The 12,244-nt window shown below is 61.8% G+C and overlaps 1 protein-coding gene across 1 annotated transcript; it reads left to right on the forward strand.

The window, feature by feature from the left end:
- The first annotated feature begins 5,437 nt into the window (after positions 1–5,437).
- Positions 5,438–11,318, forward strand: SLC25A6 (solute carrier family 25 member 6). Its single transcript, XM_070402689.1, has 4 exons — positions 5,438–5,663; positions 8,202–8,688; positions 9,659–9,799; positions 10,790–11,318. Exons 1-4 carry the CDS (start codon positions 5,553–5,555, stop codon positions 10,945–10,947), a joined length of 897 nt encoding a protein of 298 aa, XP_070258790.1. The 5' UTR covers positions 5,438–5,552; the 3' UTR covers positions 10,948–11,318.
- The last annotated feature ends 926 nt before the right edge of the window (positions 11,319–12,244 follow it).

Raw genomic sequence — 12,244 nt, forward strand, 5'->3', positions numbered from 1 at the left:
CCCAGCCTGCCCTGAGCCCCCCCAGCCTGCCCTCAGCCCCCGCAGCCTGCCCTCAGCCCCCCAACCTGCCCTCAGCCCCCCCAGCCTGCCCTCAGCCCCCCCAGCCTGCCCTCAGCCCCCCCAGCCTGCCCTCAGCCCCCGCAGCCTGCCCTCAGCCCCCCAACCTGCCCTCAGCCCCCCCAGCCTGCCCTCAGCCCCCCCAGCCTGCCCTCAACCCCCCCAACCTGCCCTCAGCCCCCCCAGCCTGCCCTGAGCCCCGCAGCCTGCCCTCAGCCCCCCCAGCCTGCCCTCAGCCCCCCAACCTGCCCTCAGCCCCCCCAGCCTGCCCTCAGCCCCCCAGCCTGCCCTCAGCCCCCCCAGCCTGCCCTCAGCCCCCCAACCTGCCCTCAGCCCCCCCAGCCTGCCCTCAGCCCCCGCAGCCTGCCCTCAGCCCCCCCAACCTGCCCTCAGCCCCCCCAGCCTGCCCTCTGCCCCCCCAACCTGCCCTCAGCCCCCCAGCCTGCCCTCAGCCCCCCCCCAAATCCTGCCCTGAGCCCCCCCCAGCCTGCCCTGAGCCCCCCCCCAGCCTGCCCTCAGCCCCCCCAGCCTGCCCTCAGCCCCCCAACCTGCCCTCAGCCCCCCCAACCTGCCCTCAGCCCCCCAGCCTGCCCTCAGCCCCCCCAACCTGCCCTCAGCCCCCCAGCCTGCCCTCAGCCCCCCCCCCAAATCCTGCCCTGAGCCCCCCCCAGCCTGCCCTGAGCCCCCCCCCAGCCTGCCCTGAGCCCCCCCCCAGCCTGCCCTGAGGGCCCCCCACCCCAGCCTGCCCTCAGCCCCCCCCCCAGCCTGCCCTGAGGGCCCCCCACCCCAGCCTGCCCTCAGCCCCCCCCCAGCCTGCCCTGAGGGCCCCCCACCCCAGCCTGCCCTCAGCCCCCCCCCCCAGCCTGCCCTGAGGGCCCCCCACCCCAGCCTGCCCTCAGCCCCCCCCCAGCCTGCCCTGAGGGCCCCCCACCCCAGCCTGCCCTCAGCCCCCCCCCAGCCTGCCCTGAGGGCCCCCCACCCCAGCCTGCCCTCAGCCCCCCCCCCCCAGCCTGCCCTGAGGGCCCCCCACCCCAGCCTGCCCTCAGCCCCCCCCCCCAGCCTGCCCTGAGGGCCCCCCACCCCAGCCTGCCCTCAGCCCCCCCCAGCCTGCCCTGAGGGCCCCCCACCCCAGCCTGCCCTCAGCCCCCCCCCCCCAGCCTGCCCTGAGGGCCCCCCACCCCAGCCTGCCCTCAGCCCCCCCCCCCCAGCCTGCCCTGAGGGCCCCCCACCCCAGCCTGCCCATCACAGGCACAGGCTCCCGGAGGGACAGGAAGTAGACAGAAGGGGCGCTGAGCTCCGTGTGGGGCTGGACACCCAGTGGCTGCACCGGGAGAGGCCAGGCCAGCCCAGGCCCCTCCCTCCACCGTCCCCGCTGGGACCTCTGCCCTGACCCGCCCGGCAGGTGGCCACCCACCCAGGGTGCTCCTCCGCGGGGCCACCTCCTCACTGCCCTGGCTGCCAGCCCCCCTCTCTCACCTCCGGCCGGGCCTTCGTGTCCCTGCCAGGCCGCAGCCTCCTCGTCTGGCAGGCGCCCAGTGCGGGGACGGCTCTCTGATTGGCAGGCCTCCCCCGAGGATATTTCTCATCGATTTTTATAAAGAGCGCGGGAGGGCGAGGGAGAGACACACAGAGAAACACCCACGGGAGAGAGACCCGTCCATGGGCTGCCTCGGGGGTGCAGCCTCGGCCGGCCGGAATCGAGCCCGGGACCCTCCCGTCCGCAGGCGGGGCTGTAACCACTGAGCCACACGGGCCAGGGCTGACCTGGCGTCCTCAGAAGCTCAGAGCGCGGGCAGGTGGAGGTCTCGTTTGGGTCACGTTGCCCCTTTTACCGAAAAGGTTCCCCCAGACGCCCCATTGGGAGGCTCGGGTCCGTGTTGTGTTCCAGGCTGAGTATCTGGTTTCTCAGAAGGGCCGGTGAGTGGAAACGCAGAGAAATGCCCGTCACAGACAGGAGGGGAGGGGAGGGGAGGGGAGGGGAGGGGGCGAGTTGGCCAGGATGCCGTGACTGGAAGGAGCCGATCGGTAGCGTTCCATTTCTCTTTAAAAATTAAACAGTTCCTTTAAAAAATACATTTCTTAATTTACTGATTTCAGAGAGGACGGGAGAGGGAGAGGGAGAGGGAAACATCCACGAGGAGAGAGAATCTCATGGATCGGCCGCCTCCTGCACGTCCCCTCCTGGGGACCGAGCCCACATCCTGGGCATAAACCGTTTTTTGTTTGTTTGTTTTTTAATGTCGTTACCCACAGATTTCTAGACAGAAGCCTTGGGAACTTCTATTAATAGTTACCTCTGGCCCTGGCCGGTGTGGCTCAGTGGATAGAGCGTCAGCCTGCGGACTGAAGGGTCCCGGGTTCAATTCCGGCCAAGGGCGCGTGCCTGGGTTTCGGGCTCGATCTCTCCCCTGGTCGGGGGCGTGCAGGTGGCGGCCGATCCACGATTCTCTCTCATCGTTGATGTTTCTATCTCCCTCTCCCTTCCTTTCTGAAAGCAATAAAAATATATTAAAAAAAAGAATATTGTTTTTAAAAAGATGTAAGTTACCAAAAAAAAGAGCAAGCGAATGCACACACGTCCCTGTGTGTGTCAGGCCAATAAGTGTGACCGGTGGTTTAATTAAAATATATCCGTTATTATTGGGAAAATTCCGGACTGTCAGAGAGGGAGCCATACCTTCGAACAGGCCCCCTGTGGCTTTTGATGTTTTACTCAGGCTTCCGAGCTAAAACCAGCAGATTGTTAAACATATAATTCTCTGTGCAAGAATGTATTTTATATGGAATTTATAAATTGTTTTACAAATAAAGGTATATGTGTATATAGGCATATGTGACTTCTATACTATATTTGTAATTTTTTGTGGTTGCTGTTAATCCTCAGCCGAGGGTATGTTTTCATTGATTTTCAGAGGGAGTGGGAGGGAGGGGGAGAGAGAGAGAGAAACATCGACGTGAGAGAGACACGTTGATGGGTTGCCTCCTGTACCCGCCCTTAAACCTAAGTCCCGCCCATGGGAGCCCCCAGATTGACGGGCGTAACAGCCAGTAATGTTTGTGGAAACTGGTGCAGGCTCTTGGCCCCTTGATACCACTTGCTATCCCTCTATGTGTCTTGCAACGTTTCCTTAAAAAAAACAAAATGATGTCAGAGAGGAAGGGAGAGGGAGAGAGAGAAACATCTACGAGGAGAGAGAATCATGGACCGGCCGCCTCCTGCACGCCCCCCACTGGGGATGGAGCCCACAACCCGGGCCTGTGCCCTGAGCGGGAATCGAACCCCGACCTCCTGGTTCACAGGTCGATGCTCAACCACTGAGCCACACCGCCGCCCCCCCCACCCCCCCCACCCCAACACACACACAGGAAGGAAATGAGAAAGTGAGAGGAAGGGGGGAAAAGAGAGAAAAAAATACCTTTGCTTTTGAGTCGCTACTAAGGAGCTGTTCTGGGCCTGGGCGCTGAGGTAAACCGGCTGAAAATGGACCCAGTGACAGCGGGCGGATTGTGTGCCGTTAGTTGGAATTTAATAAAACATCCAGTGTTTCCGAACAAGAGGGTCTCGGGCTTCCCCTGGGGTGGGGGCAGGAGAGGAGCAGGTGTGTGAGTGAGCAGGTGTGTGTGTGTGAGAGTGAGCAGGTGAATGAATGGGTGAGTGAGCAGGTGAGTGTGAGTGAGCAGGTGAATGGATGGGTGAGTGAGCAGGTGAGTGTGAGTGAGCAGGTGAATGGATGTGAGTGAGCAGGTGAGTGTGAGTGAGCAGGTGAATGGATGTGTGAGTGAGCAGGTGAGTGTGAGTGAGCAGGTGAGTGTGTGAGTGAGCAGGTGAATGGATGGGTGAGTGAGCAGGTGAATGGATGGGTGAGTGAGCAGGTGAGTGTGTGAGTGAGCAGGTGAATGGATGGGTGAGTGAGCAGGTGAATGGATGGGTGAGTGAGCAGGTGAATGGATGGGTGAGTGAGCAGGTGAATGGATGGGTGAGTGAGCAGGTGAGTGTGTGAGTGAGCAGGTGAATGGATGGGTGAGTGAGCAGGTGAATGGATGGGTGAGTGAGCAGGTGAATGAATGGGTGAGTGTGTGAGTGAGCAGGTGAATGAATGGGTGAGTGAGCAGGTGAATGGATGGGTGGGTGAGCAGGTGAGTGTGTGAGTGAGCAGGTGAATGGATGGGTGAGTGAGCAGGTGAATGGATGGGTGAGTGAGCAGGTGAATGGATGGGTGAGTGTGTGAGTGAGCAGGTGAATGAATGGGTGAGTGTGTGAGTGAGCAGGTGAATGAATGGGTGAGTGAGCAGGTGAATGGATGGGTGGGTGAGCAGGTGAGTGTGTGAGTGAGCAGGTGAATGGATGGGTGAGTGAGCAGGTGAATGGATGGGTGAGTGAGCAGGTGAATGGATGGGTGAGTGAGCAGGTGAATGGATGGGTGAGTGAGCAGGTGAATGGATGGGTGAGTGAGCAGGTGAATGGATGGGTGAGTGAGCAGGTGAATGGATGGGTGGGTGAGCAGGTGAGTGAATGGGTGAGCAGGTGAATGGATGGGTGAGTGAGCAGGTGAATGAATGGGTGAGTGAGCAGGTGAGTGGATGTGTGAGGTGAAATATGAATGAGCAGCTGAATGTGTGCAGACAGGAGTGTGATGAGCAGCCCCGGGGCCTCCAGACCCCCTGGAGGAGGGGACCCCAAGGCCGGCTGGGCCCTGGGAGGAAGGGACCTTAGCAGCCTGCAGGGTGCAAGGGGCCACGCCCCCCTCCCACCTTCCCCCAAGTCCCTGCACCGTCACCAGGGGTCACGAGGTCAGGGATCCCTCCAGCCGCGCAGGGTCCTGCAGGCCACGCAGATGGACACAGGCCAGACCGGGGTCTCAGGGGCAGGAGGCGAGCGGGGCCTGCAGACCCGGGTCGTGGGGGGCGGGTGTGGGGGACTCGTGGGGTTCGCACTGCACGGGCCGGCGCAGCGCTGCCTCTGAACCCCGCGATCGCACGACCTTCCCGGGGATCCCGGCTGCAAAAGGGGTCCTTCTCGGACGCGCTCCACCCTCCCCGCCCACCCGCCTCTGGTCCGGGGTGGTGGGCGCTGCACGTGACCTTGACAAGGTCACGGCGGCCTCCGACCGCCCCCACCCGCGGGACGCACGGCGCATGGGCGTGCCCCCACTTCCCGGCATCCCCCGGGGCGCGGCGCGAGAGACGTCGCCGACGCAGCCAATGAGCGCGGAACCAGGGGACGTGGGGCGGGGCCTAGCGCAGCTGCCGGAAACCCTCGGGGGCGCGGGTCCCTGGAGGGGGCGTGGCCTCGGCGGGCGCGGCGGCCAATAGGACGGGCGCGCGGGGGCGCGGGGCGGGGCGTCCGGGCGCCTTAGCGGCTGCGCGCTGCGTGCCCCGTCCTTTCGGTCCCGGCGGCGGCTGCAGCGCTGAGCGAGCGGCGCCCACACTCCAGGCTCCTCTCCGCGCCTCCGCTCCGCTCTCCAAGCCTCCGCGCCCCCGATCCCCGCGCCGCCATGACGGAACAGGCCATCTCCTTCGCCAAGGACTTCCTGGCCGGAGGCGTCGCCGCCGCCATCTCCAAGACGGCCGTGGCCCCCATCGAGCGGGTCAAGCTGCTGCTGCAGGTGGGGGGGTGGGCGGTGTGCGCATGCGCGGGCTCGGAGGGGGGCATTTCGGGGGGCTGCAGGCCAGCTCGGGGCCGCGTGCACCGGGGACCGGCGGGCGGGAGGGCGCCGGAAGTGCGAGGCCGGCACCCCGCTTTGTCCGGGCCGCTGCAGACTTCCGGGAGGTGGAGGGAAGGGGGGGGGCGCTGCGCATGCGCAGAGGCGGGGCTGCGGCGCGCTTTGCAGTTTGCAGGCGGGTGAGCCGTGCACGGGGCCGCGGCGTGGACGGGGGCCCCGCCCGTGGGTCCCCTTGGCCGGACTTGGGTCCCGTCCACGGTCCGTGCGGTTTTCCGAGGCGGCGGCGGCGGCAACAGGGTTGCAGGCGGTGGTGCAACTGTTGCAAATGGGAACTCGCCGCGGAGTGATCGCTGGCAACCTTGTTGCAGGGAGTGTCAGGGAGGCACCTGGGAGACCGGGGTGAGGCTGCAGAATTGCAAAAGGGAAGGCGGGTGAAGCAGGTCATTGCTATGCGTCTGTGCATAACCCGGAGGCACTGACAATAGGGGAACGGGGCATGAGCTAGGAGGGCTCAAAGAGCGGAGGGTGCAATGGGGACATAGGTAGAAGTTGCAACAATAAAGATGTCATTTTTAAAAAAAAAATTTATATTTTTCTAAAATATATTTTGCCCTAGCCGGTGTGGCTCAGTGGGTAGAGCATCGGCGTGGGGACTGCAGGGTCCCGGGTTCGATTCCCGGTCAAGGGCACGTGCCCCGGTTGCAGGCTCCGATCCCCAGTCGGGGGCCGTGCAGGAGGCAGCCGATGCATGGTTCTCTCTCATCATGGATGTTTCTATCTCTCCCTCTCCCTTCCTCTATGAAATCAATACAAATATACATTTAAAAAAATAAAGATTTCATTTTTTAATTATTTTTATTTTTTTTTAATGCATTTTTATTGACTTCAGAGTGGAAGGGAGAGGGGGAGAGAGAGAGAGAGAGAGAAACACCAATGATGAGAGAGGATCAACCGTCGGCTGCCTCCTGCACGCCCCACACTGGGGACCGAGCCTGCAACCCGGGCATGTGCCCTTGACCGGGAATCGAACCCGGGACCCGTCAGCCCACAGGCTGACTCTCTATCCACTGAGCCACACTGGCCGGGGCAAGATTTCATTTTAAAAACAAAACAAGGGCCTCTGGCCCATTGAGGCACCACGGAGGGACCTGGAGGGCATGATGCTGAGCGAAATCAGCCGGTCAGAGAAAGACACGTACCCCGATGATCTCACTCCTACGTGGAAGCTAATGAACCAAATAAACTGATGAGCAAAATAGATGTGGAGACGGAGAAGCATCGAACACATTGCAGAATCTCCGAGGGAAGGCGGGGAGGTTGCGGGCACATCCCCAGTAGGTGGGTGGGTGGGAAGAGATTAACCAAAGGCCTCACATGTGTAGATGCGAGGCCCATGGACACAGACAATGGGGGGGTGCAGGGCAGGGTGAGCTGGATGGGTCAGTGGGGGGGAAAGGGAGACATATGTAATAGTTTCAGCTGCATTGGGCTTTTTTAAAATATATATATATATTTTTTTTTAATATATTTTATTGATTTTTTACAGAGAGGAAGGGAGAGAGATAGAGAGTCAGAAACATCGATGAGAGAGAAACATCGATCAGCTGCCTCCTGCACGCCCCCCACTGGGGATGCGCCCGCAGCCCAGGTCCATGCCCTTGGCTGGACTCGAACCCGCGACCCTTCAGTCCACAGGCCGACGCTCTATCCACCGAGCCAAACCGGTTTCGGCTTAAAATATATTTTTATTGATTTCAGAGAGGAAGGGAGAAGGAGAGAGAAACATCCATGAGTCAAACCACCCTTTCACAGGGGTCGCCTAAGACCATCCTGCGTATCAGATATTTACGTTACGATTCACAACAGTAGCAGCATGACAGTGATGAAGTAGCAACGAAAATAATTTTATGGTTGGGTCACAACATGAGGAACTCTATTTAAAGGGCCAGAGGTTGAGAACCACTGCCCTAACTGTTTTTGGCTCAGTGGATAGAGCGTCGTCGGCCTGTGGACTCAAGGGTCCCGGGTTCGAATCAGGCAAAAGGCATGGACCTGAGTTGCGGGCACATCCCCAGTAGGGGGCGTGCAGGAGGCAGCTGATCCATGTTTCTCTCTTATCGGTGTTTCTAGCTCTCCATCCCTCTCTGTAAAAAATCAATAAAATATATTTTGAAAAAAAGAAACATCCATGATGAGAGTGAATCATGCATCGGCTGCCTCCTGCACGCCCTTTACTGGGGATCGAGCCCACAACCCAGGGCATGTGCCCTTGCCCGGAATCGAACCCAGGACCGTGCAGTCCGCAGGCCGACGCTCTACCCACTGAGCCGCACCAGCCAGGGCTAAATATATATATTTTTTTAAAAGTCAGAAGGTGGTCGGCTGTGGGTACTGCCTGGCCTTCTGGGGACACCCTTTCGTTGGCTTGTATCTGGTCCTGCGGTGACAACCCCCATCACCCCGTCTCCGTCCGCCCCTCAGGTGCAGCACGCCAGCCAGCAGATCACGGCGGACAAGCAGTACAAGGGCATCATGGACTGCATCGTCCGCATCCCCAAGGAGCAGGGCGTGCTGTCCTTCTGGCGCGGCAACATGGCCAACGTGATCCGCTACTTCCCCACCCAGGCCCTCAACTTCGCCTTCAAGGATAAGTACAAGCAGGTGTTCCTGGGGGGCGTGGACAAGCACACCCAGTTCTGGAGGTACTTCGCCGGCAACCTGGCCTCGGGTGGGGCCGCCGGGGCCACCTCGCTCTGCTTCGTGTACCCCCTGGATTTCGCCCGGACCCGGCTGGCGGCCGACGTGGGGAAGTCGGGCGCCGAGCGCCAGTTCAAGGGCCTGGGGGACTGCCTGGTGCAGATCACCAAGTCGGACGGCATCCGGGGCATGTACCAGGGCTTCAACGTGTCCGTGCAAGGCATCATCATCTACCGGGCGGCCTACTTCGGGGTGTACGACACGGCCAAAGGTGGGTGTGGCCTCGGCCGGGGCCGGGGGGGACGGGGGAGCTTGCTGGGCAACGGACAGGCGGGTTCTGAAATCCAGGGGTGGGCAGGGCTGCTTTCCCCTTGGTGTGTGGGCAGCCGTGATTTCAGAGAAAAAGAGAGAGAAACATCCATGAAGAGAGAGAATCATGGATCGGCCGCCTCCTGCACGCCCCCTACTGGGGATCCAGCCCGAAACCCGGGCCTGTGCCCTTGTCCGGGAATCGAACCCGGGACCCTGCAGTCCGCAGGCCGACGCTCTATCCATGGAGCCACACCGGCTAGGTCTGTCTGAGTGCCTTTTATTTTATTTTTTAAATATATATTTTTTTTATTTCAGAGAAGCAGGTAGAGGGACAGAGAGATAGAAACATCCACGATGAGAGAGAATCATGGATCGGCTGCCTCCTGCACGCTCCCTACTGGGGATGGAGCCCGCAACCCGGGCCTGTGCCCTTGAGCGGAAATCGAACCCGGGACCCTTGAGTCCGCAGGCCGACGCTCTATCCACTGAGCCACACCGGCCAGGGCTTCACCCCCTTATTCAGGTCCTGTTGGCAAATACAGTCTCGTTCTGGGGTCCTGGCGTTTGCGAGCTCCAGGGTGAATTTTCAAGGACACAGTTTTGGCCCCGAAAAGGAAGCCGCCCTGAGGGTCGGGGAGCCGCCCTGAGGGTCGGGGCCGGGGCCTGCTGGCGCCTGTACAAGGGAACAGCCCCGAACGCGGGGCCTGTCCGAGCCCCGGCGCTCGCCCACCCCCTGGGCGGCAGCGGCCACTCCCAGGCCCTGAGCTGTGCTGTGTCGCTGCCCCTGTCGCTGGCGGTGGCTGCCCGACCCCAGGTCCCTCGCTGACCTTGTCCTGACCTCTGTGCTACCACCCGGTGCTGGGAGCTGCGTGGGGCGGGGTGGGGGCCGGGGAGGGGGTGCCGGGCCTGACAGCGCTGTGACCCCCCAGGCATGCTCCCCGACCCCAAGAACACCCACATCTTCATCAGCTGGATGATCGCCCAGTCGGTGACGGCCGTGGCCGGCGTGGTCTCCTACCCCTTCGACACCGTGCGGCGACGGATGATGATGCAGTCGGGGCGCAAAGGAGGTACCGGGTCTGGGTTCGGGGGCTTGTGGGGGCGCTGGGGCGGGGGGTGGGGGGGAGGAAGCCCACAGGTTCACCCCCAGAGTCAGAGCCACCCCCATGGGCCCCGCCCGGAGCGCCTGGGAGGGGTTTTGTCCCCGGCTTCCTGGGGCGGCCTGGTCCCGGCCGCCTGCCCTTCTCCTCTCACGTCTGGGGGGGAGGGGGGCACCCTGAGGGTGGAAGCCGGCTGGGTGTTTTTCTCTGTTTTGTTTTTTAATTTATTTATTATTTTTAAAAAAATTTTTTTATTGGTTTCAGAGAGGGAGAGGGAGAGAGAGAGAAAGAGAAACATCAGCCATGGATCGGCTGCCTCCTGCATGCCCCCCACTGGGGATGGAGCCGGAAACCTGGGCCTGTGCCCTTGACCGGGAATCGAACCCGGGACCCTTCAGTCCGCAGGCGGACGCTCTATCCACTGAGCCACACCGGCCAGGGCTGTTTGGTGTTTAATTATTATTTTATATACTATACACCAGAGGCCCGGTGCATGAAATTGGTACAAAGGGCTCAGCCCTACAGCCCCGGCTTCATCCGGAAGGTCGTTCAGCTGTCCGGTCTAATTAGCATATTATACTTTTATTATTATTGATATTTTTTATTGATCTCAGAGAGGGAGAGAGAAACGTCAATGATGAGAGAGAACTGTTGACCGGCTGCCTCCTGCACGCCCCACACCACGCCGGCCAGGGTTGGGCCTGCGATCGGGGTCCCCTCGGCGCCCAGCCCCAGGGCCCATCCTCACCCCGCCCGTCCCTGGGCCTGCGATCGGGGTCCCCTCGGCGCCCAGCCCCAGGGCCCATCCTCACCCCGCCTGTCCCTGGGCCTGCGATCGGGGTCCCCTCGGTGCCCAGCCCCAGGGCCCGGCCTCACCCCGCCCATCCCTGGGCCTGCGACCCGGGGTCCCCCTCGGCGCCCAGCCCCAGGGCCCGGCCTCACCCGCCCGTCCCCCCGCAGCCGACATCATGTACACGGGCACCATCGACTGCTGGCGGAAGATCTTCAAGGACGAGGGCGGCAAGGCCTTCTTCAAGGGCGCCTGGTCCAACGTCCTGCGGGGCATGGGCGGGGCCTTCGTGCTGGTCTTGTACGACGAGCTGAAGAAGGTCATCTAGGTGCCCACTCGCCTGGACGCGGGACCCCCGGGCCGCGGAGCCCCTCACGGTTACGGACCATTGACCTTCCAGAAATTCCACCGTCCCCGCCGGCCAGATCGTGGTAGCGCCGGGCGGGATCTAGGACGGAACCCTTCCTTCCGATCATGACCACTGACACCCCATTCCAGGCCTCGATGGGGGAGGGCACCCCAGGCCCCGCGGGGTCCCCCGCAGGGCCGCCCCTCCCGCCTTGCAGGCCGCGTGTGTAGCGTTTATTTAAAGGAAACCATGCGCCATCCGTGCTTCCGCGCTGTCCTCTCTGCACAGCTGTGTCCGCAAATCCCTTCTCTGTCGGGAAATCCGCAAACGATTAAAGCCAGACACGGAGACCCCGGCTTCCTGTGCTTTTTGTTACTATTACTAGAGGCTCGGTGCACGAGATCCGTGCAAGGGGCTCGGCCCTCGCAGCCCCGGCTTCGCCCGGAAGGTTGTCTGGACATTCGGTCTAATTAGCATATTAGCTCTTTGTTCTATAGGATGATTATTTCATTTTAATTTATCTTCACCGGAGGATTTGTTTCCGTGGGTTTTTAGAGAGAGTGGAAGGGAGGGGGAGGGAAACATCGATTGGTCGCCTCCCACAAGGACAGGGATCGAGCCTGCAACCAAGGTACATACCTTTGACTGGACTCGAACCCAGGACCCTTCCGTCTGCTCTATCCACTGGGCCGTACAGCCAGGGTTCAGGTGGTTTTATTTGGATCCGTTGGCCTCGAGGGGTGGGGAGCCAGGCACAAGGGGGCCCCTGGCTGTGCTTGGGGGGTGCGGGCGGGGGAGCAGATAAATGGGGGAGACCCTGTGGCCCCCACAAACGGGCGTTTCGCACCTGAAGTTCCCTCCGGGAGCCCTGGGTCCCCTCCACCTTCCCTGCAGTCACTGGACCCCTCATTGTTCCCACCAAGGAGCCGGGTATGGCCCCCGCTGTCCACCTCCCGCCCACACCTGTGGGGCTCCCCCAGGAACCCACTGCAGAGGGGGGGCAGGGCTGGTCTCCGCCCGGCTGTACGTGGGGTTCGGGCCTCCTCTGGGCTTGTTCCCTGGGGACTGGGGTACAAGATCCATCGAGGATCGGCCGCCTCCTGCAGCCCCCTACTGGGGTCGAGTCTGCAACCCAGGCCTGTGCCCTTGACCGGGAATCGAACCCGGGACCCTTCCCCGGCCGACGCTCTATCCACCGATAAACATCTGCTGGGGCCAGAGTGCATCTTGAGGTCCCCAGTGTCCCACACCCCCCCCCCCCGCCCCCCCATGGATG

Source organism: Myotis yumanensis, unplaced genomic scaffold, assembly GCF_028538775.1.
Source record: "Myotis yumanensis isolate MYYU_CA2020_CCGP unplaced genomic scaffold, mMyoYum1.0.hap1 SCAF_24, whole genome shotgun sequence".
Lineage (NCBI taxonomy): Eukaryota > Metazoa > Chordata > Mammalia > Chiroptera > Vespertilionidae > Myotis > Myotis yumanensis.

Bases quoted from the DNA above. Each gene is read 5' to 3' on its own strand.
- SLC25A6 (XM_070402689.1), top strand. From the start codon at position 5,553: ATGACGGAACAGGCCATCTCCTTCGCCAAGGACTTCCTGGCCGGAGGC. The intron at 8,689-9,658 runs GTGGGTGTGGCC...GTGACCCCCCAG, and splicing joins GGTGTACGACACGGCCAAAG to GCATGCTCCCCGACCCCAAG. The intron at 9,800-10,789 runs GTACCGGGTCTG...GTCCCCCCGCAG, and splicing joins GCAGTCGGGGCGCAAAGGAG to CCGACATCATGTACACGGGC.